At 46.7% G+C, this 26,859-nt stretch overlaps 1 protein-coding gene across 2 annotated transcripts in view; it reads right to left on the bottom strand.

Moving 5' to 3' along the window:
• RNF128 (ring finger protein 128) overlaps positions 1–26,408 on the bottom strand; it is a 27,017-nt gene extending 609 nt beyond the window's left edge. Inside the window, exons 1-7 of one of the 2 annotated variants that reach the window (XM_015860738.2) lie at positions 25,722–26,408; positions 10,011–10,258; positions 5,268–5,339; positions 4,757–4,839; positions 2,439–2,535; positions 1,824–1,992; positions 1–823 (exon numbers count right to left, since the gene is read on the bottom strand). The exon at positions 1–823 is cut by the window's left edge and continues 609 nt beyond it. In XM_015860738.2, coding sequence (XP_015716224.1) covers positions 705–823; positions 1,824–1,992; positions 2,439–2,535; positions 4,757–4,839; positions 5,268–5,339; positions 10,011–10,258; positions 25,722–26,127 — 1,194 coding nt within the window. In that variant the 5' untranslated portion in view covers positions 26,128–26,408 and the 3' untranslated portion in view covers positions 1–704. Of the gene's footprint in view, positions 824–1,823; positions 1,993–2,438; positions 2,536–4,756; positions 4,840–5,267; positions 5,340–10,010; positions 10,259–20,424; positions 20,895–25,721 lie in introns of those variants that run through there. The other variant, XM_015860737.2, reaches the window with a different exon arrangement.
• Between the last annotated feature and the right edge of the window lie 451 nt (positions 26,409–26,859).

Genomic DNA, 26,859 nt, shown 5'->3' with positions numbered 1-26,859 from the left:
AACAAGTTTGAAAAGTTCCTGCATTTGCTCCCTTTTACAGTATTGTGCAAGTCAAATTCGGCCTGTCAGCCTGAAGCCCTCTTTTTCCCTTTAGGAATGTGGAGTTGAGAGGTAAATCGATGGATGAGATCTGATCACCAAATAACCAAAAGACACTGTGGGCAAAATCCAGTTTGACAGGCATTACACTTTGTACTTTCTCCTATCAAATTAGGGCACTGAAGTATTAAATATAGTGTTGCTTTAAACTGAACAACTGTGGTGAGTAAGTATTAGGCCAGATCAAAATCTATTTCTTCACAACGAGAACCCACTTGAATTAAAAACAAACAACAAAAGTCAAAATAATTCCCAGTAGAGACAGCTACTACATAAAGAAACTTCTCCTAATTTAAGCGACTCGAATGCTGAAGAGAAGCTTTGCTGAAGATGGAACTCCTGTTTTAGTGTTATAATCTGATGGTTTTCATTATATTTAAGACAGCTTTGTCTGAAGCGTGCTAAAACTTATTTCCACATGGGAGATGTAGTTTTAAGAATTGAAAACCATGTGATCATGAGTTAAATACGTTTTATCTTAGCGTTTTCATGGTATTGATGCTGCTACGGTCTTCCACTGGGTTCTTCAAATGTGTGGTGATGTACATGCGACGGCAGTAGGCAGCTCTTTGCTGAAGGCTCATACCATGTTGCTGGACACATTCTTAGGACCTAACTTCAGAAACTTGTGTTTCATCTGCCTCAAATGTTGGGTTGTCAAGGGGAGGAAGGACAGTCACAGCTGAAGTCTGAGATTCGTTATTTACAAGATGTGTGTTGTCATCTGTCCAGAAGAAAAACAAGATGCAAAGGGTTATAGGCAAGCTTTACTACCTTAAGCAAAATACGCTTGCTTTATTTCTACAAGCCCACTGCAGCAGCCTTTCCCAGACAGCAGTAAATCCAAACTACCACTCTTCTGCTGGCTCACAGTTTGTAAGCACATTCCTGCTATTTTTTGTTATTTCTAGCAGTGTTCACTAGGCCTTGGAATCCAGCTCTCACTAATGTCAAGCAAGCTTAGGTTGCGCACAGCAGTGACAGAAGGCAACATGAGTATATCAAGTCCCACTGTAAGGAGAATGAGAATTCTCCTGTTTTTATGGCACTGAAGATGGGTATCAGGAGTGACTGAGATAATAGGGTCAGGAGAAACTGTGACAGACACGGCAGTTCAGAGACAGCGGCCTTTATCCCTACAGACTGCCTGTCAGGCTGACATTAGAATTTGTCCTTACTGCTCAAGGTGAGAACAAGGGCCCACACCATATAGCTTAGTCCCACATCACTTCATTGGCTTATAGGAATGCAATTTCAGCTTCAGAAGTTTAGCCTATGGGAAATGTCCTTTTGTGCCCAAACAGGGCACAATGTCCCATAGGTGGCAGCAAATCCCACACTTTCCTATCAGCTAGGAATCCAGTAGGAAAGCTAAGCACCCTCAGCACTTTTTCCCTACCAAAAGCCTCCCCACTTATTCCCCTTTTCCAAGGCAACTCCAGAATCTAATGGATAATTACATTTTTTTATTTTTTTTTAAACTTCCAATCATTCCATTAAACGAACAAATCCAACAGTATATGTTGGCAGAGCTGATTATTAAAGGGCATTTCCAATACCATGTGGAAAAATACAGATCACAGCTTCAACAGATGACTAGCCCATGAGGAAGAGCTCATGTTAGCTTGGGAATACACATAAAACACATCTAGCTTCTGCATAGCACAAGCAATGGAAGGGCAATGCAACCCAGCAAGACAGGTGAAGCAATATACTTTACTTACTTTCTGATGGTGCATGTTCCTCCAGAACTGATTCATCTGCTCCTTGCACAGAAGCATATCCAGATGATGCGGTTTCACTGTGGCTATCCACTTCATTAATCGAAGTGACATTTGATGTCCCACTTGAGACTGTGGCTTGCACAGACTCTGCCCCATCTTCTGCATCCACCTTCGTGAAAAAGAGAAAACGGTGAAGTTACAGCTTTGTAGGGGGATGCATCTTTCAAGGAGAGCAATGCTCTGAGGGACTGGAGTCTGGTGGACTATTACCCAGATAAGGAGATTTAAAATAGAAAAGTAGAATTCTGCCGTTAACCCTCAGCATCACAAGCGAAAACCAGCTACTGCCTATTTAGAGTGGGAAGTTCAGATACAGCTTCTGTATTCTTTAACCAGTTCTTCCTTTTTATTACCCAGTACTAGGAAAAGAGAAATTTTCCTCCCACTCAGTGCATACCTCCATCCCGCAGGCAAACTCTGACATATATTCTAGTTGCATTGGCAACAACATCTTCCTCTGGTGTTTGCCATGCAGAGCAGTGACAGAATGCATCAGTTCCTTACATATCACATTACTGACAGAGAACTCTGCCACTAGGTAAGACCATGACTTACCTCAACACCTAGAACTTTGAGTATGTCACACTTGCACATCGGGCACGTCCTGTGTTCCAAAAGCCATGGATCGATACAGTTCTTGTGGAAAAGATGGCTAGTGAAGGAAGTAACCAACAAGTTAGGCTTTGTATCAGGAAAGATGTTTGTGCTGCAGCAGCGAGCTTTCCCTACTAACACAGAATTCACTGACTGCAGAATTGCCTTATTTAGCCACACAATACTGTTGATCGTTGCATGGTCTCAACCTTTCACTTGCTTCTCTGCACAACCTGTAAAAACTGCTACATTATCTGTGCTACATCAGTGTTAATGGTTTTGTGGTAGGACTTCTTTGTTACTTTCTTTGTTTTTAGATCACCATGCTATGTACTTCCAGATTACAGTTTAAATAATACAGACATTGACACCTCAACCTAAGCCTTAAGCTCCACTTCCCTAATGACAACAGAGGGCACAAATAGCACACGTTTCTATTAAACCTACATAAAAAAAACTCTTGCCAAGTTATGTTCCCAAGATAAACTATACTCCCACGCATTTACTTTGCCTATGTAGTCACTGTATATTCCAAGTGGACATTTGGCAGGCCGCATACACAAGAAATTAAACACTGTCCAGCCATTACAGATGGAAACGTGTGCTTCTATGTGGGTACTCAAACTCGCAATGAGTTTGATTTAGGGGACAAATTCAGGAAGGCAGTTTGCAACCCTGTAACCTGCCTGTTCCTTCTGCCTGGAAAGAAATGGCAAGGCTCTGTTCAATGTTAATCAGCACACTCTGTTGTACGATAAGCAAAGAAATCACCACATTTGGTGTTCCACACCCAAGCTTGATACCGAATTCTCCAATTAAGCACACATAATCAGCACCTCCTTCCGTCTGCACCAGTGTAACGTCTGTAGTAAAACCTGAAACTTCCTTAATGCATATTGATTGTGAGAACTTGTACTCATGTCTGGTGTACCTCTGCTACTATAAATGCCTACAGTTTGACTGTCTGGACAAGAATGCCTTCTACAAACACATACGCCCCAGATATTTAGATACCACTATTGTGACTCACAGAAGCATTCAGTTGCTTATTTCTTTTAGGCATACAGCTAAATGCTTTAAGCATGTAGGGTCTCTACACAGAGGCTGGCCACCAACATCAACTACATTCTTGCAGTACCTAACAGTTTATAACTCATGTGAGAGTTTAATATGGTTGATATTGGCAGAGATCACCACTGGCAGGGATTATCAACAAATATGGTTATCTTGAGCAAGTCCCTGTTACAGCCATGTTTGGGCCAAAGAGGATGACAACATCACAAATATTTAAAAGCAGCCTCAGAGCAAAACACAGTACAGTAAATTCACATATCAAGAACACCTAAAAGGATCAAGTCATCTTTCATCTCAGTTCTCACTGAGATTAGGAATCTTCATAGGGAATGAACATGAGAAGTTAGCTCTTCTATCAGCTCTATGTATCTAGCCAGTCTAAATGTCTCTGTACTCACAGGATTGAGTTCATGAATGTACAGGACTGCCTGCTAGCACAATCCTGGTAAGACAACTGAATAACCATCAACACATTTCTGAAAGCTTACTCAGTTTTGTTTCATTCTAAGCTGCTAAGCATTAGATGAAGGAAGTTTGCAGGCAGCACTTTACAAGGCCAACCTCTTGGTACATAGCCCACCGGGAAGTCGTACCGCTCCTAAACAAGAGCTTTTGCAAAACCATAACCTTGTGCAATGGTAATGCCAGCTCAGATGTAACAGTGTTTGACAGACGACACTGCTCAGAAAACAACAGCCACAGATTTTTCCATTCTTCAGATTTTCCCCCCATGTCAAAATTTTTCCAAGCACTTTCACATAACCCTCCCCACATAAAAGCAATCTAAGTTCACACAGCATTTAACTTGAGCACTCCTCTTGTAGCTCCCTGATTTGAGAAGCTTTGCCACAGCAATCTCATTCATCAGTCATACAAAGTCACACAGAGCAAGTTTCCCTAAACCCTGGAATAGCTTCATTGCTCATCTTAGGAACAATCAAAATATTAGTGGCATGTTGGGCTTCCATAGGAATACAATGAGATGTGGTGACTTCAGGTTGAGTGAGGTACAAACACAAGCTGTAGGGGCACACTGCATGAGTACGCCTACAGTTTGAAACACTATTTGACAGAGACTCAAGAATTCTTGCCCTACAACAATTTGACAGAAGCCCGATCGGTTTTGTTAACACAGCAGGAGGAACATCCAAGTAAAGGCAAGCTTTATCATTCTGAATTCAGGGGCAGTTTGGAAGACAACTTACTTGCAAGTCAAGATGCGCACTACTTCATTTGGCTTGTACAGCTCAATGCACACAGCACAGCTATCTCCGTCAGGACCGGTTTCCTAAAGAGGAGAAATGAATTTTCAGCTTTAACCAGCTTTGAAAGCTTCCTCTGAACTACAGTCAGATTTACTGCAGACAAAGAGGTCTAGCTAAGTAATATAAAATAACTCTTATCCGTAATCTTAAATAAACACATTTTATGGATTATTTATAGTAAAGCTGACATTTGAGCAGAAGCACCGAATGCTTAATCCCATGGCTTAGAAACAGCTGTAAGCTATTGGAAATCCAGTTCCGGGTTGCCCATTTCAAGTATGACAGGAATCTCCTAGTAAGTCCAGTGGAGGATGACAAAGATGGTGAAGGGCCTGGAGCACCTCCTGTGTTATGGGTTCCAAGAGGCTTCTGAATCCTATCCCAATTGGAAGAGATCTACTCTATGCTCTGTGTGTGAGGGGTGCAGCAGAACACTGAGGAGTTGCTATACCTTGTCTCCTTGCTTCAGGGTGCGCAGCTGTAACTGTCCAATGGCCTTCTTAGCTTCGGCCTTCAGTTGTCGCTGTAACAGAAAGGAGTCCTGGTTAAACGCCTATTTTTCTCATAAGTAGTAGCTCCTAATTACTTACCTTAGTGTCTAAGCAAGCAGGCACCAGTTTTATAACCCAGATGTTATCAAAACAAGCTAAGTAAGCATGACCACACTATTTAGGCAAAACACAAAACAAGTTCCAGGACACATTCATGCGGCTATTGACTTCAAATGACACACCAAGAAAACACTCGCATATGATTCGTTTTTATCTAGCCTTCTCATAAAGCACTGTTTCTCCTTCTAGAAATCATAAGGTAATACCTTGGTCAGACTAGACCTAGCCAAAATAAACAGAAACCTTCAAATGGTTATAGAAGGCTGAGCACCAAGTCCCACAACCAATCCTTCATAACCTCACACCTTGATGAAGGAAAGGTGAGGCTCCTTACCCAGCACTAAGCCACCACAGCACGCCCTGAACCAGCCCTGTGCCCCGTGACTTACAGAGCCAGCAGCCTCCTGGCACCGACCACTCCTGTCAGGTGGAAGAACTCAGATTTATCAGCGTGGGTTCAAAGTAACACACAGGCACAATTCAGAACTACCTTTCCTTGTTTCTACCCCTCGCTAAACAAATCAAATGAGCAGCCCCAAGAGGTTTGCAAAGCAGCTTTAATGAGGGCAGAGGAGGAAGCTGAATTGTATTCCCCTCCGTGCCATTTCCTTGCTGCTGTCAGGATACCAGGGCAGAGATGAGCAGGAGCAGAAGCCTAGCTTGCCTGGCAACTGTTGCTGTCCAGCTGTCAGTACAATGTGTTTAATTGGCATGGGAACCAACAACCCTGTTTAAAGGTCACAGGTTGGTGCTGTTCTACCACCACCGCCACCTGACTGTCCTCTCAGGTGCACTTACTGCCTCTGGACACAGTGGAGCATCAGGCAGCACCGGCACTGCTGTCCCAACAGCACCATAAACAGACCAGGAGTGCAACAGCATCAGGTCCTGCACTCCAGCTACTTGCTATAAATGGGGAATTAAACCATCTAGGAGCGTACTCCCTTGTGTACTATCTAATCTACACATCTAATGTCAGGGCAAGCATATTGACAGGACCCAACTGGCTGCAGAAACTGTTGGCAAACAGCAAAGTTTAAATGTACTCAACTGGCTGCATGATTAATAATTTACTGAGACAATATTTTAAGTTTTGCCAGAGCACAAGTTTAATGGCTGTTCTTGAAATGCACCAACGGCAAAGTCACCTTTCACATCGATTTTGTAAGTACGGCAGAGCACAGCTCCAGGGGGATGGAGAGAGGTTGCAAGAGGAAGCATTTATTGAGTAGTCTACCAGAGATCCAAGATACTCAAGCTTGGAATGTCAAAGCATTTTGTGAAGCCAAATTTTTGGAGCAAACATTAACTTTTAATGACTCTAAAAGTCTCAACAACCCTGCACAGCCCTTGGGGAATAGAGGGGGAGCAGAAGCTGACTAGGCTGAGACAAGAAAAAAGAATCAAGATATTACAGGACAGGTCAGCTTCTGGCTGCCACCCAAGCTCTGGCGATGCTGAAGTAGACAGGCACCTGACTGGGAAAGGTAGATGTGCTGTTTATTTCCTGGTTTTCTCCAGTCCCTCACTGGAGATTTAGTCACCAGCCCCTTCTGCACCCTTGCAAGTAGAGTCATGGCAGTACAGATGAGCAAGCTCTAGGAAGGTGAGGAACTTCTGCTTTTCTCTTGCAAGCAAAGGAAGTTCTTCTACTGCCATGAAAGTAGTTCTGAATTCTGGCAAGTCAAGCAACTCACCTTCTCCAAAACCATTAATTAGGTCAGTTCTAAGCTGTAACACCTAATCCTTATGAAAGCAATGGAAATGAAAACTTGAGCTCGAATAAGAAACCAGGCCACAGATTAACATGCTCAGTCATTTTGCATTATTAAAAAAGGTTAATATATTGAAGAACAGTATTTGTCATTACTTTGCTGGTAGCAAGCAAACCTCCACATTGCCCTTTCCTTTTGTTTCGTCACCTGTGCTCACAGACCTCATGATGCAGTAACAGACCACAGAGGTTGCCACTTGACTTTCAAGTTCAAGAGAAAATAGAGTCAGACAAAAAACAGCCAAATGTAAACAGCTCAACCAGTTGGTTCATGAGAAAATGCTGATCCACTTCAACCCACAATTAGGACAGATGTGTTATTAAACTTGCTTTCACTTGGACGTCGAGACAACACAAGTGGCTCATTTCAACAGTCATTCAACTTTATAGAGAATTACAGTTTTCCTGTATATGAGTGAGAGACTGAGTTGCTGCCTTCAAGAAACATCTGCAGCAGAAAAAAGACCTGGGTTATATGTGGCCTGTATATGAACTGTAAAGGTTCCTTCACCAGACAAAGCAAGCTGTCATAGCAAGAAACATGGTAGCTCTAGTGGTAGAACATGATGACACCAGGAAGGTCAAGAAAATGAGACAGATGCTCAGAAAAAAACTGTAACCCTGGTAGAGGAAAACATTCATAAGGAAGTTTACTTCTACAGAAGGGAAAGTTTGTAACAATTACTACCAAAACACAACTGTTCCCTAAGAACATTTCCCAAAAGAATGTGTAACTCATTGACATCTGTACAACGGAAGAGGAAAAAAATCACTTTACTCCACCAAATAACAGACTAAAGTCCAGAGAGTCAGAGCTTCCAAAGGGCTGAATGATGACAGCAAAGTTCTCCAGGCAGTTTGCAATCTGATAAGTTGATTGACTAATATTCAGTGTTTCAAAGTCCCTATTTTGAGACTTAGAATATACTCTGAAAATCCAGTAAGCCGGTTAACAGAGAACACCGTGGAGCCACATTTGACTAGTTCCTCTTCATTAACAAGAACTTCTTTGTTATTCTTTCCTTATCTTATCCCTGTAAGGTTGGCTTTTAGATGCCTTGGGACCGAAACAATTGAATTAAAAAAAGCCCTACAAAACAATTCTGGATTGTCTTGAGTTTCACTTTTACAAAGTAGTACATTTATTCCACTTGTCAGAGAATCTTTCTTTGATTCTGGTACTATATAAAGCACTTCATGGCTCTTTAATTTCAGATCAGCTGAAATCATGTGGAACTGGCACGTCATTTGTCAATGTTATTTTTCAATTTAAAGTAAATTGTGTTGTGTGTACACAGAGCCCAAGACAGAAACAGTTTGAGAAGGCACAAGCCAAACCAACTGGATTTTCCCGGTACTGTCTACCACTGAAGCATTAATAACAGCTACAGCTCTTTGAAAGCCTGAAAGCTCAGAACAGAACTGGACTTCCACAACCCCTATGTTAAATGCCTTCAAAGGAGGGAAGATTTTCTTGTGCTTTGATTAACAGCGTCTTTTGCAGATCAGTTTCTAGGGCACCCCTGACTGTTTGTGATTGGAATTGAGTTCTTTCAGGGGGGTAGTTTTCAGGGAATGAAAGAAGAAATTCATCAGTAAGAGACAGCACACCTCTGTCCACAGATGTTAGGCAGAGGACAGCATCAAGATACAGGGCTCCATGCCACCACTCATGAAAGACACCAGAAAGACCAGAGTAGCAATGCTGCATTTCACAGGCAGCTGTCAGCTTCCAGTCCTGCTACTCCTTTGTACTTTCACATTACTTCCAAGTGTTGCATACCAGAACACAAAGAGGCTGGAGTGAGGTCTGTTCATCATCAACAACATTACATTCAAACAAGAGGATTTCGGAAGAATATCGACCAAACTGAGTTAGGTGCTACAGTACCAGAAAGAACTCGGCATTCAAAAGCAGCCATGTTCCCTGTGACCACGGCAGGGAGAGAGACTGAGGTGAAAGACAGCATAGAACTATGGTTACACAAGTTAGCATTTTAGAGCAGTCAGTCCTAAAATGTTAACACAAGCCCAAAACTGACCTAGATCTCAATACCTGTGTCCAGCTTTTAGCCTCAAGTTGTTTTCAGAATGATCTATTCAAGGGGCTTGAAATCCCCAAGGTAGCAGTGAAGCTCAACAGGGCGTGTGTCCTTCAATGGTAGAATACCATTGTAAACCAGTTATATCAGCTGATCAGACAATAGCACAAAAGAGAGCTACTCAGAAACATAACTTGTTAACAATGGACAGTCTGGGATTCAAAAAGAACACAACAGCAGCTTTTTGCCAACACCTAATTGAGGCTGTCACTGCAACTCTGAGAAAGCTTTCGGTTAGATAGAAGCTTTCAACAAGCTGCAGTTTCCGAGCCTGTGGTCTATACTGAGGTGGCAGAAGTCGTGCACCATTTTGGAGGAGACACGTCAGTAGTCGTGTCTCACACTACACCACAGCTAGCGCACAGGCAGCGCTATGTGGGAAGTGTGAGGGTCAGCTAAAAGCAGTTTAGCTCTCTCACTTCCCCCAGTGCATCAGCATTACTGCTGCACTGCTGTTCAGGAAGTAAAATTCATAGGAGAAAGTTAGCTAAGCGTGACCAGTTACACTCTCAAGACACAACCAGACAGGTGACTTTCTGCCACTTCCTTGCAGAGCTTTTAGCTGTTTAAAAATACCTCCCTTAGCTCACACTCCCTTTCTTTTGGAAAGGAATTCAGTCATCTTGGTGCTCAAGCTCTATTTCAGCTTCATGATCCTCAGCATGGTGGCTCAGAGGGACAATAAATAAGAGACAACACCAACTCACCTGCTTCCTGGACTGGGCCCTTGTGATCCTGAATCTGCGAGCAGAATAAAAAATGAAGTAGCCCACAGTTGCTGCTGTGACAATGAAAAATGACACTGAGACAAAGAAGATGGAATAGTGGTTCATCCAGGGACCGTGCTTTTTTCCCACTTCAATAACCATGGTCACTTTCAGGCCGCTCTCAATCCGGCGCAGGATCTCCATGCCTTTCAGGTTGCCAATCATAATGGCAACAATGCTTCCTGCACCTGCAGAAGAGAAACAGAGCCCATGTTCAGAGTTGTATTCCAGCCATCTTAGAGGTCCCAGTTTGAGAGCCAAAAAACAGTTAAGCTCCTAACTGGCATCTGCAGTTTTATAATAACTAATAGAGTAAGTGCCATCTCCTTGTACTTGTTCAACTGAGCAAGTATGTTCGATTACTTATGAGCTGAGCTGTATTTAGAAATCATTCCTCTCCATAAGGCTCCTCACTCCCATGTAAGACACTCGTCACCATTTTAGATGCAACACTGGCAATTTACATTTTAACCTGCCTTTGAGCTGCATGAGGTTGAAAAGCAATCATACACACAGCAAGGTCAGCTCCTGCCCAGATCCCAAGCACAGAGCTGGCAGCTTACGGATGCTTCCTGCAACATACCTGCCTCCCTCCCTGCTCTGCTGAGAACACTTCATACTATTTGTGGGAACACTGGGTAGTCCCAACACAATGTTGATCTTAGGAGAAAAAGGGAAAAGGGGAGATAAGCAAGTAATCACTGGCTGAAAAGCAGATTCACAGACCTGCCAGTAAGGAGCTCCATGGCATTAAGTCATCAGCTGCACAACATTCATAATAGATATTACACGATGAAGCAAAGGCTGTTACAGAAGTGCTATTTTTAACTAACCTCCCAGCCAAACCACTTTTATTGGGGAGACCAATTTTTTCTCTCCATTAAGCAACCTTCAGCTATTGAAACTCCAACCGGTGTTAAATCACAAAAGGCTCTCATTTGAGAAAGCACTTATTAATTTTCTATCTTGCTCATGTAATGTCTTTGACCTAAGATCTCTAAATACGACATCCAGCAATTTTCCCCAGTGTGACTAAACTCATCTTCTATTCAGACATCTCCTGTAACAAGAAGTACATCTCAGAGCAGAGGTGAAATGAAGAAGCAGCCAGACTGTGCAGCTACCATCCTTTATGATGAGATGTGGTTTATATGCCAGTTATAAAATGGGCTGGAGGCAGGTGATAAGAGCGAGCGGAGAATTAGAGATAGAGGCAGGTTGGGAGCTGAGACTTCTTACTTTCATAAGAGAAAAGGAAAACGTGGGAGAACTGATTGTGACAGCAAGAAAATAAAAAGCCTGTTCTGCCTTCTGCCTCACCACTCAAATACAGCTTGTAGCTAAGTGCAATATGGCAAGTAGCATAGGGATGCCTGTTAATGAATTGTCACCATCAACCTGCAACACCATTTCAACACTAGGTGGGATGGAGATTCACACCCTTTAAAAAGAATAACAGACTTCCATTTAAGTTCCAGGCTCATCACTTCACCAGGATGTCACTAGGAGATGATATTCATTCCTGGTACTTTTTTTCCCCCTCCCATCCTTAAGAGATTTCTCACAATTTCAGCTACTTTGGATCAATCCACATGAGTGGTAATGTGGCAGACTGCAGCCACTGAAGGAAGGAAGCTCAGGTAGCTATTCTCTGCTCCTCCTCATTCATTCAGGTACAAGCTGCTGGTCTCAATGCAATGCATTAATGCTTATTCACACCTACTGGGGTGGAGGAGAGGAGACACTGCTTCACAAAGGAGCAAACTGGCTGTGTGCTGAGGTTAGAGTACAGTTTAGGCCTGGCAGCTGTGGCAGTCATTTTCACCAGCTGTGAAGAAAGCACAACTTGCAAGCAAGAGCTCTGACGCTACAGAATCAAGAGCAGATTGAATGGGTGGTTGTGTCCACCAGCATCTACACTGCTCCTCCACAACAAGCCCCTGCTGACGTACATCAGTGCCCATCTTCAGTACTTTGCATTTGGGGTGCAAGGCTTTAGAGTCGACAATACATTTTTAAAGGCACTTACAAGATGGGCTAACATGACATCACACAAAGCTAACCAAATGCCTTGTGCTAACAACGGAAAGGAATCCAGAACCTGCCCCTACATTCTGAGCCCAGCTCACCCAGACCAACACTTGGTCACCATTATAGGGGCATCGCCTTTACCTCACAGAAAACAAGGCCTCCCTCCTCTGCCTTACATCAGCAGTGTCCTGTTAGCCCAAAGACTCCAGCAAACCAAGAGGAAAGTCAATGACTTGTGCACAGCAAAGAAAAAAAAAGAAATATCACAGGAACCCATATTTCTGGCCTAGGAATCAGCCCCTGTGATTTAATCAAGGCTTTCTACAACAGGTTTTAAGGGAAGTTAGAAAGTGAGATTAAGCTGCTAATAATAGAGTCACTGCTAAACTAAAGCAAAACCTGTTTAGTCAAACATTTCCCAGCCTCTCTCCTTTACTGTGTCCTATGAAACTGGAGAGGGAAAGTTATTCAGGTCTTCAGACAAACAATCTGCCTTCGTAGGCCTGGAGATCTGCAAAAGGCTCCTCCCAGATGAGAAGGCAGCATGGCACAACGGACAGAACCTGGAAGAGGCTGTTTTCTAGATGCAGGCAGGCATAGCCAAAACACAAGCATTCAAAGGGTTCTGCAGGGTGAGGGGAGAAGAGCTAGCACACAAGTGCATTTGGCACACAAGGAGAGTACATGACCAGGGATCAAAGTTTTTACCTTCCTGTATCAGGTTTACTTAGATGCGGAGTGGAGTTTCATCTATTTATACCAATATAAGTACCTATGTTCAACTGAGCCTGCAGAGACCTTCCTTATTCTGCCCTATTTCTGCTCTATGCTACTCTGCATGAACACAGTTAAAGGGCTGGCAATTCAGTAGAAAAATCCAGCATGCAAAACATGCACAGAACCAGCAGGATTAACTCCTGCACAGAGTGAACACCTGCTCCTTCACCAGGAGGGGATTAATATCACCCAATGCAGCTCCTAAGCACACTACCGATAAGTCAGCTCTGAAGCACTGCTGAGTGTGGTGGGTCTGTGGCATGCGTCAAGGCAATGCCTGCACGGCAGGTCAACACCCACATACTGCACTGAAACCCTCTGCAGACCCTGTACCTTACACTGCTGACATCAAAGTCACTCCTCACAGAAGCAGCTCTGAGGAGCTGTCAGTACATTCAGTGTCAAAGCTGACATTTCTGCCTTGGTTTTGTTCCTTTCAAATGAAGAGAGAAGCGATTTTCACAGGTACTGATCAACTACAACCAGTAATGGGCACTCATGTCTCTCCCTTCTCTGTCAAGAGTTGCTGAAATTGCTCTTCCTCTCTGGTAGTTAACAGCGCAGCCTGGTCCTCCAGAGACCCAGCCACGATGACACCAGCTTTCCTGACCTGAAACTGATGGTGAGCACAGCAGCACAGGAAGGTCACAGCAGCTCTCCAAAAGACAGCTGCTAGGCCAATGTGAAAGCATAGCAGGCAGATTTCCTCACCTAGGATGAAAGTTTAATGCTCCCTTAACCATAACTGAAATTCAGCCCTACTGCACTGCATCTCCAGCTTACAGCAGATGCATTCGCTGCACAAGAGCAAACCAAGCACTGGGCTCAACCAGAATGTCACCTGCTGCTACTGCCAGAACGGACATCCCTTCTGAGATGGCCTTGGTAAGCAAATCCTCCCATCTGGAGAGGAGCTGCTGTCACAGCACTGTGTCCTCCAGGGTGAAATCCTGCCCCCTGCTTGCTCCTGTGGGCTTAATCCTGTCTGCAGACAGCAGCCAAAGAGCAGGAAATGCCTTGCACACACCACTCCTCCTCACTTTGCTTTGTCTTCCACATCTTAGGAGAAAAAGAGAAACCTTTGCTGCCCTCATTTTGCTCAGTGCAGGTTTTGCATTGTGCACGTCACTGTGTGTGTTTAATAAAAACAAAGAACAACATGGAAAGAGCCCGTGGTACTTCAAATCTTTGCTGTGTTACCAGTACCCTCCTAAATTAAAGCTAAGCTCCCCAGATAATTAAATGCTGGAAAACAAGTTTTCCTTCAAGGAAACTTTCCAGGCACTGGAATTTAAGGAACTTCTATTTCATTCTCACATTTCTCATTCACCACTCGAGTTTCACAACCAGCCCAACACAACTGGCTCAGGCTGTCAGCCACAACGCCAGCTCTGTGACCGCACACTGCTTTCAGTGCAGCACATTTCAAGCTCTAATACACCAGTAACTAACACCAAGCACCACCAGGCTCTGCAACTCAGGCAAAAGCTTCAGCTATGAAGCTCGCCATCACTACACACTGCCACTTGCTTCTCTACCACTGACTTGAACACAGCAGTCCTGTCACTCTCTAGTATCTAACAGCACAGAAAATTAAATCCAAGAGAAATTATTAACATTTCTCCACGTCGAGCTTTTGCGTAACACTGGCAACTACAGACTTGCATGAGACACTGACAGAGGTCTTCGACGTGAATGATTAACTTCCAGTTGTTGGACAGTTCTGTATGTCAAAGCTCGCTCAGAAACTGACTCCACTCTTCCAGCCTCACTTCAAATGGATTTCTCATTTTGTTGAGATAAAGCTCACCATTGGAACTGCTTCGCACTGTTTAAACATGAGCTGAATTTGGTTGGGTTAGAACAAGTCGACTCATGAAAGCCCCTTTCATTCTGTTTAAAGGCAGATATGTAACCTGGGGCAAATACAATAGACCTTCTAATGCAGCTTTTCTTGGATAGCAAAGGCCAAGCCCGTCACATCTCTTGCCAAGAACAGGCTGTAACACAGCCCAATGGGACCCTTCCCCTCCAGGAGGAAGGGAACACTTTCCTTTGGGCATGTGAAGAAAGCAATAGTTCCATTGGCATTTTGAAGAAAGAAGGTATAAAACAACAACAGAAATCACAAGGGCTGCTCCAAAAAGCAACGCCTCCTATTTTATTATCTCAGCCCACAATGTCAGAGGCAGATATTGGTGGTATGGCAGAAGTTGAACCTGGATACATTTCATTGCTCCACTACAGATGGCAGCAGAGGCAACCTGATAAATGGGCACTGGACATGGAAGTGACCATAAAGGAAAGGTGTGACACTGGATTCCTCCATGTGGAAAAGATGGCGCCCACTGACATCCATTGATGCTTACTGAACATTGATGGAACCATAATGTTTCATAACATTTCATAACAAGGGAAAGGGCTAAAACGCCACGCACACAAGTGACAACATTCAGGAAAATGTCACATTTTCCTCCTTGACAAACATCTGAAGTTTTTTTGCAATGCGTTTGAGGGCAGTGAAATTAAGTCCCGGCAGTTTCAACATTCTTTGGCCAGAGCCCTTGTGCAACCAACGGAGCCCTGCAGCACAGCTCCAGCTTCTTCTTCAAGGAGCAGCCTTTAACAACTCAAGGGGGATACAGGAGAAATACAAACCCTGTTTCTTGACAAGCGGTGGCAGGCTATTGGCTTCTATCTACCTGGCACTTGCTGTGCTTCCAGCCTAAGAGAGGAGCATCACTCCAGGCTTTGCTCAGACCCCGGCATCCCTCCCACTGCACCATGGTCAGCCAGCCACCCTGTGACAGAGCCATCCCCTGTGCTGCACCAGAAAGGCAGCCTCTGATCGCTCTCCAAGCAGTCTCCTGCCACCTCAGCATGCTGCCTGTCGAGGCATGTGAGCTGTGTGTTTATTATGCTGCCTTTCATGTTTAAGTACAACTCTTTGAGTACTGCTTTCCTCATAGCGTTGAGATAGTAAGAAATAGGGGGGGTTCTCGTACTTGTTCAGCAAGCTTGTACAAGTCTATTAGCATCTCTTATGGCAGAAAGGAAAGTTAACTAACAATATGCACATGCTGAGCCCCTATTTCTGGATATGATGCAATTCTGAACACAAAAGCTGTTGTTTCCAGCACCACACCACGCAATGAACATAAGCTTCGTACCTGGCCTCAGAAGCAGTCAAACCACAAAGCCTGTTTGCTAGCTCTGCTCTAACACACGCTATAATGTTTACAGAAACAATTACTGCTTTCCAGCTCATGCAGAAGGCCAAGCCTTATCAGGAACACTGATCTGACCAAACAGCACCTTTCCCAGAATATTTCCCACAGTCACAGACACTATTAGTGGAAATTCCATCCTCACACCTTCAGGTCCCACACAACAAGCTCTCCCTTTCTCAGGGGGGAGGGCGACTGAACTGACATTCCAGGAGCAATTTAAGCCTGGGCAAAGTGACTTGTCCAGTCCTGTCCAGTCTCTCCCCCTTCTACTCCTCCTTTGCTCTCTCCACCCCAAACATTACCTGGTGCCAAGAGAAAAATCACGCACTTCCAGGCTGCTTCTCAGTTATTTAAAGCATCAGCCACTTATGACCCCAGTTGTTTTGTTTTGTTTTTTTTATTTCTTTTTTAATTAAGTTGTCTTCTTGAACACACTATGATCTAAACCAAATGAAATCCAATTCCAGCTTGCCTTACTTTGCAGCAGCTGACACTATGCCTTATCTCTTCCTCCTCCTCATCCAAACTACAGAGGTAAATTTGCAACAGCAAGGCACTTGAGGTTACAAAATTGGCAGTGATAAGCAGCAACAGCTAGAGCTGTAAAAAGGGAAATAAGTAAATGCACAGCAGCAACAGAGGGAAATGTGAAGACAAGCATGAGCCTTCAGAGATCCTGAGCATGGTGAGAACAGAAGAGAGAGGAACAAAGAAACCCCTGCTAACAGATGGTTTTATCAGGCAAAAGCAACGTCTGTTTGGGAAGCTCATGCTCCCAGCCTGGAAACACAAGCCTGAGCAGTGTACAGCCCTCTCCAGCACTACATTTATTAATGGGGCTGCCCTGCCTAGGAACAGCCACCCATCAGCCCTGGAGACTGTTTGGGTGGCTGTTCCTGGCCCCTGAACCAGACATACAGCCATTACTGTAGACAAGGAAGATTTCTACAGATAGAAGTATGGGAAACTTCTACCAAACAGGCTGGAGCACATTAAGACTAAACACTGTTCTAAATAACACACATTTCCAAAGGCTCCTCGTGGGCCCTGGAGCTGGAAACCAACTTGCATTCTATTTGGTTAAATAGAGTTAAGAGCGATTACTTGCCAAATGAATTCAACATCCACCAGTGTTAGCCCTCTTCCTCCCCCCAGCCAATTCCTTCTGAGTCTTTAGGACTTGAGCAAATGCTGCCAGGCTCTAAATCTTGGAAAATGAAATCATCCTTGAGCCCAGCAGCCAAGAAAGCACGTTTGGTAAGTGCACCATGATGTGGAGAGAGCTGCCCCAGAGATCTAGTGCATGGGTTTTGGTCAAGACTGAAATACTCCCCTTTCCATCTACCTAACATTATCTGAAGCCCTCTATAGTAATAGCAATCAACATTCCTTATGGAGAATCCTTCAGCTAATACTTTCAACAGCATTCATCACTACTGATTTAGAAAACGCATTGCACACCCTCTTCCAATGAGATCAAGCCTGTCACTATCAGCCTCTGCCCTTCACACACTGGTGGCAGCCCAGATCTCACTGGAAATGAGCGAGTTCGAGGCAGCTAGTGATAAAATAACACAAGTCAGCACAACGTAAGCCAGGAGGCACCTGTCAGCAGGCGGAAGACAGGGCACATTTGATATGATCAGGAAAGCACCGAGCCCGACCACTGTTTGCTCAGTGGCATGTTCGGGACTGGAGGCAAACAAGCAGTGTCATTGTTTTAGGGCTGCAGCCCCACACAATGAAGCCTCTGCTGCTACAACTCACTTAAGATTTTAATTCATCCTTTTACATTTCAGCAGCCCAGGAAAGCCAAAGAGCAAGAGCACTTAACAGAACTGTAACAGTGAAGCACGTCCAGCTGTCTGAATGCCCCTACAGCTACAACCTTAACTTTAAATGAGGGAGCCCCGAAGCTGCAGTGCAAACACCTCCTCTCAGGTCCAGAGCAGTGAACTTCAGGCACTGCAGGCTGCCAGCACCGCCCTGGATGTGCTCTGTGCAAGCCCTGCTCACTGCAAAGCAACGCTGAACTTTGTTTATACAACATTCACAAAGCCTCAGCACAGCCTCCCCTGGGCTTGCCATTCCGCCTCACTCCTCTGCTTTAGCAGGACCAGTTTTACAGGTCACATCTGCCTCTCATAACAAAGTTATAGCTTGTTTCTAAATATCGTGCTTCATTCCAAGTTCCAGCAGAGCACAAGCACACTTCTTTGCCATATGCTATTTCCTCTAGACATTCAGCTGCTGGCCTTAACCTTTGTGGAATTCCTGCAGAACAAGTTAAGTGGCAGCGCTATGTATTTAACCTTTCCTTCCCCTTTTCACCAATGGATGCAGTTTATAGACTCGAATCAGATCCCACCAGCCCGAGATGCACTGTTAGGGCTGTAGCCAGAGCTATTTAGCTGCCTTCTCCTCACATAAGCCCTCTGCAGATCAGGCCGTGTGCTCCTCAGGGCTAATTACACAACAAGAGAAGGCAAACAATATTACTGCAACAGCTTCTTGACCAGCAGAGAACCCTCCCTTCCCAGGTGCAGGGACGTATCACCCACAAATCTAATGCTCCCCGACACCACAGCCACCCAACAGCCTGCTTCTATCTGAAGTCAAGGTCCACCTTTAAAACAAACCAAATCTAACTGTGCGCTTCTTCCCCCTACATACAGCTGCTCTCCTGCAACCAAATGTCTTTTTCAGAAGGTCAATACAGATTGCAGAGAGGTGCAATTATAAGCACAGGACTGTACTTTGAAACCCTGCTCAGCCTGCCACAGAGAGGTACCATCTTCTTAAAGCGAACACAATTAAAACTCAAGTTTGCTAATTGATAAGGTGCTGCGCTTATAAAAGTCCAAAGTAAATATTACTTTGGACTCTGTTTAAATCCTTGACATTCTACGTGCTGGAGACTCTCAAGCAGGAGTTAATCACATCTGATCTGGCTATTTATTGCGCTCTGCTGTTTTTTATTGGTAGGATTGATTTATTTACTTGTTTTTAATAAGTTGGCGTGCCAGGAAGTTTCCACACAGAGCACTGATATAAGCAATAAAAGATTGGTCAGACTAAACATGCTGACTGCAAGGCATGAACTCTCTCAAAGCAGGGTGACAAGGTCGCTGTCTTCTCCAGAAAGTCACTGTCCTGTTTGACATCAGTTTGGCTGGGAGGTTTCAACATGCCATGGGGTCTGAAACTGGCTATGAGAAATGATATGGGCAGCCAGCAGCACTCCAGCATCAGCCCCTCAGCAGAGCGCTGCAGGCAGCACAGGCAGGGAGGGAAGGCTCTGCTTGGAGCTGCCCTGTGGCAAGCAGATGGCTTGTCTCAAGGAGCAGCTGCCGGCAGGATTAAGATGCCATAGGTTTCCCAGCAGCCTGGATGGTGGAGGGGGTAGAGGCAGAGACTTTCCCCTCACAAACAGCTTGAGCCGGTGATCTACCCCAGCCGGCAGTGCAAACAGCTCCGGTGATCTACCCCAGCCGGCAGTGCAAACAGCTCCTCGGAGCTGCTGGCTCATGCTGGCACACAGCAAACAGCAGTGCTGCTGTCAGAGCAGTGGGAGCAGTGAGAGCCAAATCCTGACAGCACTTCATAGACTGGCTTGGGTTGGAAGGGACCTTAAAGCCCTCCCCAGCCCCAACCCCTGCCATGTGCTGGCTGCCCCCAGGCCACCCAGCCCAGCCTCGGGCACCTCCCAGAGTGGGCACTCACAGCTCCAGGCAGCACAGGAGGGCCTCATTGCCGTCTGAATTTAGAATTTCTACCTCACATCTAACCTAAATTCCCTCTCATTTAGTTTAAATCCATTCCCTCTGGTCCTATCACTATCTGCCTGTGTAAAACATCAGCTCCCCTCCCATTTACAAGTTCCCCTCAAGTAGACTGCAGTGAGGTCCACCCTGGAGCCTTCTCCAGGCAGAACAAGCCCAGCTCCCTCAGCCTGTCCTCACAGGAGAGATGCTCCAGCCCTACGAGCATCGTCACGCACCCTCTCCATCAGCTCCATCCTCTTGTCAGCAGACGATCTAATCACACCAGGCAGCTCTGCCTCCGAGACAAGAGCCCCGACTCCGGGTTTTAAATGCATAAAGCGAAGCACAGTCATACAGCTCATTATGACTGCAAAAACGAGCCTCCAAGGGCAGCCACTATTCCCTTACCACGAAAACCTGCCTCTCATCAGGGCTGCAGCTGCAAGTGCACCATACAACAGCCCAAGCTTTGAGACATCGAGGCACATGAGCACAGCCCACCGCGGGGCCGTTCCCGGCTCTCTCCCCCCTCCAGCCCCTCCCGCTGCTCACCGGCGTGGGACATGGGCAGCACGTCGTTGCCGGTGCCGCGGTAGTTGTAGATGACGGCGGCGGCGGCTCCGCGCTCGGCTGCCAGGCGGATCTTGTCGGCGAAGCTGCAGCCGCCGCCGCGCTGGATGAGGGCGACCCAACCCGTGCCGCCGCCGGGAGGGGCCGCGCTGAAGTTGGTGAGCGCGCTGCACGCGTTGAAGGCGTCGCGGCCGTCGGGCAACACCAGCAGCCCCGCGGCCGCCTGCAGCGGCGAGTCCTGCCCGTACAGGCCGCTCTCGCCCGCCTCCCAGCCGCTCCGGTTGCCGCCCGCGCCGTCCTCCCACGACACGTTCAGCCACGCCGTCCACACCGCCGCCGCCGCCCCCACTCCGGGCTCCGGCACGGCGCACAGCAGCGCGGCCACCGCCGCCACTATCCCCGCCGTCCCGGCCGCCATCCCGCCCCGCACCGCACGGCTCCGCCGCCGTCACCGCCGCCGCCTAAATCGCCTCGGCCCCGCCGCCGCCCACGTGGGAGGAGCGGGGCCGCCCCCGCCGAGGCGCATCCCACCCCCCGGGCGGAGGGCAGCGATCCCGGCCGGCCGGAGCGACGGAGCCCGCAGCCCTACTCGAGGGTCTGTCCCCTTCCTTCTCGCAGCCCTTCACAGCCTGCTCTCAGCTCTCCGGGCTGCACAGCCCCAGAGACCAAAGGAGAAACCCAAACAGCTCGAGCTCCCCTTCTCACAGGATCGCTGTTGTGATGGGCAGCCTATCCCCAATGTCTGCTCTGCAGCAGCTGCCCCAGCACCCCCACACAACCGTGTGTCACCGCGGAGCTGGGATCCATGGCACAATGGTGCAGAACCAGCTGCTACCTATGCAATCACAGACAGAACGAAGAGTCAGACCCAGCCCTGGGGACAAGATATGGGTTGGCACAATGAATCACAACCAAGGGGCAGGAATACAGCCCTCCTGTGCCCACCCCGCTGTCTGCACATTGCCTGATGAGGATCAGGAGCGCAGCATTGGTTTTGCTTTGCTGCAGAAATAGCAGCGTGCAGAGCAAGTAATGGAGAGCAGATGAAGCAATTTGCTAAAGATCAATATTGCTAAATAAATACACAGAGCTCACCGAGCGAAGCTTTTTGTCCCAGCTTCAACACGCCTCTCCTTTGTCTCATTCCACGTGTAAGCAGAAAACTTGCTGCAGCAGTAACATGGCTGGCTGCAGTCCGACGTCTATCAGTAGGTAATTAGAGAAGTTTTTGTTTTGAAACCTGCACCATATGGGTGAAGGGAACAAGTTAATCACGGTCTGTAAGATGGACAGGAGCCAAACCACATGGAGCTTTGGGGCTGCTCAGCTCTGGCATTGTCACCAAGACAGAACTGGACCAAATACAACCAGAATCAGGCCAGGATTCAAAGCTTCCTATAGCCTGGGGGTGCTGAGTGTGAGGCCTTGGCTCAGCCACAGCCCTGTGCCTCCACACAGTGCAGTCTGCAGCAAGGCTACAGCCATTGTCATTGACTTCTATAGGTATGGGCTCTTTTATCACCTGGGGCCTTATCTTATTTGAGTAAATATTTAAGCATCTTTTTTTTTTTTATCTTTTTTTTTTTTCCCCCCAAGGTTTTAAAGAAAAGCTTATGCAAAACACAGCTTTTAATGTCAAGGTGGATCACTCAGGACAACTTGCTGATGACCTGTATGTTCATGTCCTTCACAACTGCATTTGCTTCTCATTCAAACACCTGGTTCTCAATCTCAGTCTTTGGAATAAAGCTTACAAGGGCAAAAGAAATCTCCTCCGGGGAGAAGTGTTACAGCAGACATTACTGGACCCTCCATGTGTTCTATATGGACCTGAAAGCATCTCTGGGCCTTCACTGAATAACCGAGGGGAAAGAAGAAGCACCTACAAATATGGAAAAAAGAAGATCCCTAAGATATAACCCAGAACTCAAAGGCATGAAATGAACATTGTGTTGAATCACAAGCTAAAGGCAGAATATTGTCCAGCTCACAGCCAGCAATGGAGCAGCTTGGGCTGATGGGTGGCTCCAGAACAGGTGGCCATATGAGTAAAGCAACCCAGCTTAAAACAAAATAGAGGTACAGCAATGGAGTGTGTAGCCCTTTGGGCCTTTCCAGAGGGAAAGGTCTAGTGGCCTTCTATGATGGAGTGATGGCACTGATAGATGAAGGAAGGGCAGCTGATGTCATCTATCTACCTCAACTTGTGCAAGGCCTTTGGCACAGATCTGCATCACATCCTTATCTCTAAATTAGTGATAGACTATTCAGTGGGTAAGGAATTGGTTGAAAGGCCACAGCCAGAGGGTTGTGGTCAATGGCTTTATGCCCAGGTAGAGGCTGGTGACAAGCAGTGTCCCTCAGGGGTCCTTCTCAAGGCTGGTGCTCTTTAACATCTTTATTAGTGATGTAAGCGATGGGATCAAGTGCACCCTCAGCAAGTTTGCAGATGACACTGAGCTGAGCAGTGCAGCTGTGACAGAAGGAAGCAATGCCATCCAGAGACAGGCTTCCCACGTCCCTTTCTGTCATCATCCCTCCTCTGCCCCCTCCTCCTCCCTGCTTGTCTGTGCTCACAGCCAACCTCAGCCAAATGGAAGGGAATCCAAGGTGAATCCAAGGGGAAGTTTCCCAGCAGGTTGCTAACACCAGCAGCTGGTGGGAGGATAGAAGGCCCAGCCAGGCCCTCAGGGAGAGGATGAAACCCAAGGACATGGTGAACAGGTGTTAGGATAAAGCCACTTGCCTGCTCCTACCCAGGTGAATGCAATTGGCCCTGCTTCCATGCAGTGTCACAGGCATAAGGAACAGCATTGCATGCCAGCACGGCCCAGAGCCCAAGGGTCTTCAAGGAAGCAGGAAAAGAGATTTGAGTCACTTCAGCTCATAAAAGGAACAAAGCCCATCTTTCCCCTGGGGTGAGTCAGCACCACTCAGCACCTGGGGAAAAAGGACTCAGTCTCTGAGCTTCAACATCCCACAACCTGGTGAGAGGAGATGTGTGAAATGCTATAATCCAACTGGATTCCAAGCTCTGGGTCTCGGCCTGGGCCTGTGCAAAGCCACAAACCACGGGAAGCCATTTCCCCTTAGACAGCGATGCCCAGCTCCTCGCTCAGGCACTTCTCAGCCACGCTGGCTTGTATTGATCCAAGGTGTTTCCACTGCGTCTCCACCCTGGGGATGAGGTACAAGGAGCTGACTCTCACCTGTACTCCCTGCAGTGCCCCCAGGGGGCGGTGACTGCCAGGTTTCCACCGCTCAATTTTTCAGCTGATAAGAGTGGCTGCCCTGATAAGCATTTCCTTGTATCACCTGCTCTGGCTGGTGACGGACTGGGCACTTCCACTGACCTCACCTCAGAGAGTCATAGGGACAATTTCCCCAGCAATAAGTGGGGGAAGTGAGTCTACATTATGAAATCCCTGACTGCATGGAGGCATTTTGACTGTCGTCTGTGCAGTGCTTACTTCAACAGAGCTTGGAAAAAAGAGAGTTAAGGTGGGGGATTTGAGCTAGACTTTATCAGAGCCTGTGCAGAAAACCCTTCAGAACACACTTGATGTTGTAGCTTAGCTGCTATATGGGAGCAGCATAAGAATGTCAGCAGTAATGATGTTTCAAGTCCTTTTTTGTCTGTACTCCTAGATCCCATCTATCTCCTACTGACCTCTTGTAAATGAAGGTGCGGGGGTGGTAATAACAACTGTTATGAGGTCATGCAGCCCTCTACCGGCCTGCACCAGCACTGCTGGAAGGCAGAGGCCAACTAATCTGGCTGCTGGATGGCAGAGCACAGCTGGGCTCTAATACTTGATATTAAAAAGGGAGCACCAAAGTGCCATGGGTGGAAATGGTGTGGGGGAACCTGCAGTAGAAGCGTGTTGGCAACGCACATTCCATCACCTTCCCATAGAAAATGATACAAGTGCTGAAAGTACCACAGAGTCTGTTTTTCTGTTCCAGCTGAAGCTTTGCCTCGTGGCAAAAGAAGCACAGGGCACGATGCCTCTCCTGCACTCACTAGATGAAGTCAAGAACTCACCCTCACTGTATTTAGCACATGTGAACACAGGGCTTAATGTAGTAACTTTCTATGCCATGAAACAGGCCCTAATGCCACCTACAAAAGGGGGTATATTATGACTTTGTCAGCTTGTGTGAGCTGATAAGCTCCACAAATAAACCAAGAAATCAAGGTAGCATGAATCTTCTCATGCTGGCCTCTGAAGCCTAAACAGCTTTCTGCAGTTAAAGCAAAGCTTGGTGTTACTGGCCACATACTTCCAGTAATGCGCTCTGCAAACACTGGCTCTACTGTACTACAAGAGCAGCTGCAGCTGGCTATGGTTTACAACAAAGCACTGTGCTTTGCACGCCACTCAGTGCACGCGTTGTGCAATACCTTGGTTCGGATGCATTTTCCTGCAGCACTGGACGTGGCTCACGACCTGCCTGCAGCACTCCTGCAAACCACACAGCTTTGGGTCTGTGACTATAATCCTGCTGCTGCAGCACTATGGAGGTGGTCAGCAGCGTGTTGGCCCACACTGGCTTTATAACTTCCTCCTTTTGCTCCTAACGTCACACAAGGAAGGCTTCAACCAAAGGATTCCTGGCGCAGCTCCACCAGAGCGCGATTCAGAGAAGTAGCTGCACCCAGGTGTGCACTGAAACATTTTAATACATGTTTAATACATGAATTTGCCAGGCTGACCTGGAGAAACGCACACAGAAATAAGAGCCAAGCAATACCAGATCACAGCCGACTCCTGCCACCAATAGATTCACAGCTGTTGGAGCCAGAGGGGGTGATCAGAATCTTTTTGTCTAATCTTTGGTCAGGGATCACAGGAGAGGTTGAGATCAGCAGCTGTTCAGAAAGGACTAAAAGACTTTGGGAAAGAACCCCAAATGCAAGATCCGGCTTGCAATCTGCAGAGCACATACCTGTGCTGCAGGCACTTGTGGGCTCACGTGTATCCTCCAGCCTTGGAAATGCAGGCTACCACCTCCAAAGCAGACTTTACTTGTTGTAAAAGCGACAAATGGTTCTAATTTCAGATACCCAGTGGGCTACACTGAACACAACAGTGGGGTATTTCCTAATACTGCAGCCAAGACTCAGATTTCGTAACGCATTTTGTTTCCCCTCCCTTCCATTATCTTGTTTAAAGCAACCATCAATCATGAGCACAAATGCCTCCTTACAGCCCGGCTGCGCTAGGCCAAAGATAACGGCAGTACGGGGTCCCAGAGCTCCACACCACAACACTCACCAAAATGGGACATCGGGATGGCGTAATTGCGCTTGGCTGGTGCATTGTAGATCACAGCTGCTGTCGCACCCCTCCTGGCTGCCACCTTGATCTTCTCAGCAAAAGTGCAATTGCCTCTTTCAATCAGTGCTATCCACGGCGGTTCCGTGATGGTGAACTGGGTGTTCCAGTCGCAGGCTTGAAGACTGGCGGCTTTGGGAATGGCCACGAAGCCCTGAGCGCTCAGCAGAGGAGAGTTTAACCCGTACAGGCCACATTCACACTGCTCGGACGCAGACCTGTTGCTGGTGCTGTTGAAGTAGAGCAAAGTGACAAAGGCGCGCTCAGCAGTGGTCTCCGTAGTCCTGATCAGAACACCAAGGATCACCAGGAAGCAGGCGGCACCGAACTTATTCTTGCGCTTCATTGCTTATTGGTCTGCGCACAGAAACACCGGAGTCCATGGATATTTCCAGCCGGCGGTGGCCATTGTTAGCCCACAGCCTGCTGCTTAGTCTGAAATTTCAGTGCCAACAGGAATCTGACACCACCCACACAGCTACTCAATGCGTCAATGCATTTATCTCGAGCGGGGGCTGGGAAGGAGCGGAAGGCACACCTGCCTACTGTGATGCAGACAATGCGGAACACAGGAACCTCTGAGCAACCCTCAGCTCTGACTTGCTGTTCCTCTCTCAGTAAATACAGATCTCCTCTCAGACCCTTCGTTTCTGGCTGAATCTGGGCTGCGATGCTGTTTGTTCAGACATTGCTCAAGCCTGCTGCTCCAGGAAGTCTCACATTTCAACCTGGATGTCACTCCTGAAGGACCAGATCATCTTTCATTGTCTGATGCAAGAGCTCCCCTCACAATGGGTTGTGCCATGTAAATCGCCTCACGGAAAAGGTCAGACCTGGAGGGAAACATTCTTAAAACAGACTGTTTCAGTCCATCCTTCCACCCCAGCTCACTTTCAAGATCCCCAATGACACCTCTGAATGACACTCACCATCCTGGATATAAATTCTTCCCCTAAATTCAGGGTTGCAGTTTATAACAATGAATAGCAAAGCTCCTATCTTAGTGAAGTGTTCGTTTTGTTCTGCTGTAGTGCCACAACACTGCACATACGTCTTGATGGAAGCTTAACCTTGTTCT

The sequence above is a fragment of the Coturnix japonica genome, chromosome 4 (genome assembly GCF_001577835.2).
Source record: "Coturnix japonica isolate 7356 chromosome 4, Coturnix japonica 2.1, whole genome shotgun sequence".
NCBI classification, from domain to species: domain Eukaryota; kingdom Metazoa; phylum Chordata; class Aves; order Galliformes; family Phasianidae; genus Coturnix; species Coturnix japonica.
This window is presented reverse-complemented; position numbering and strand designations above follow the sequence as displayed.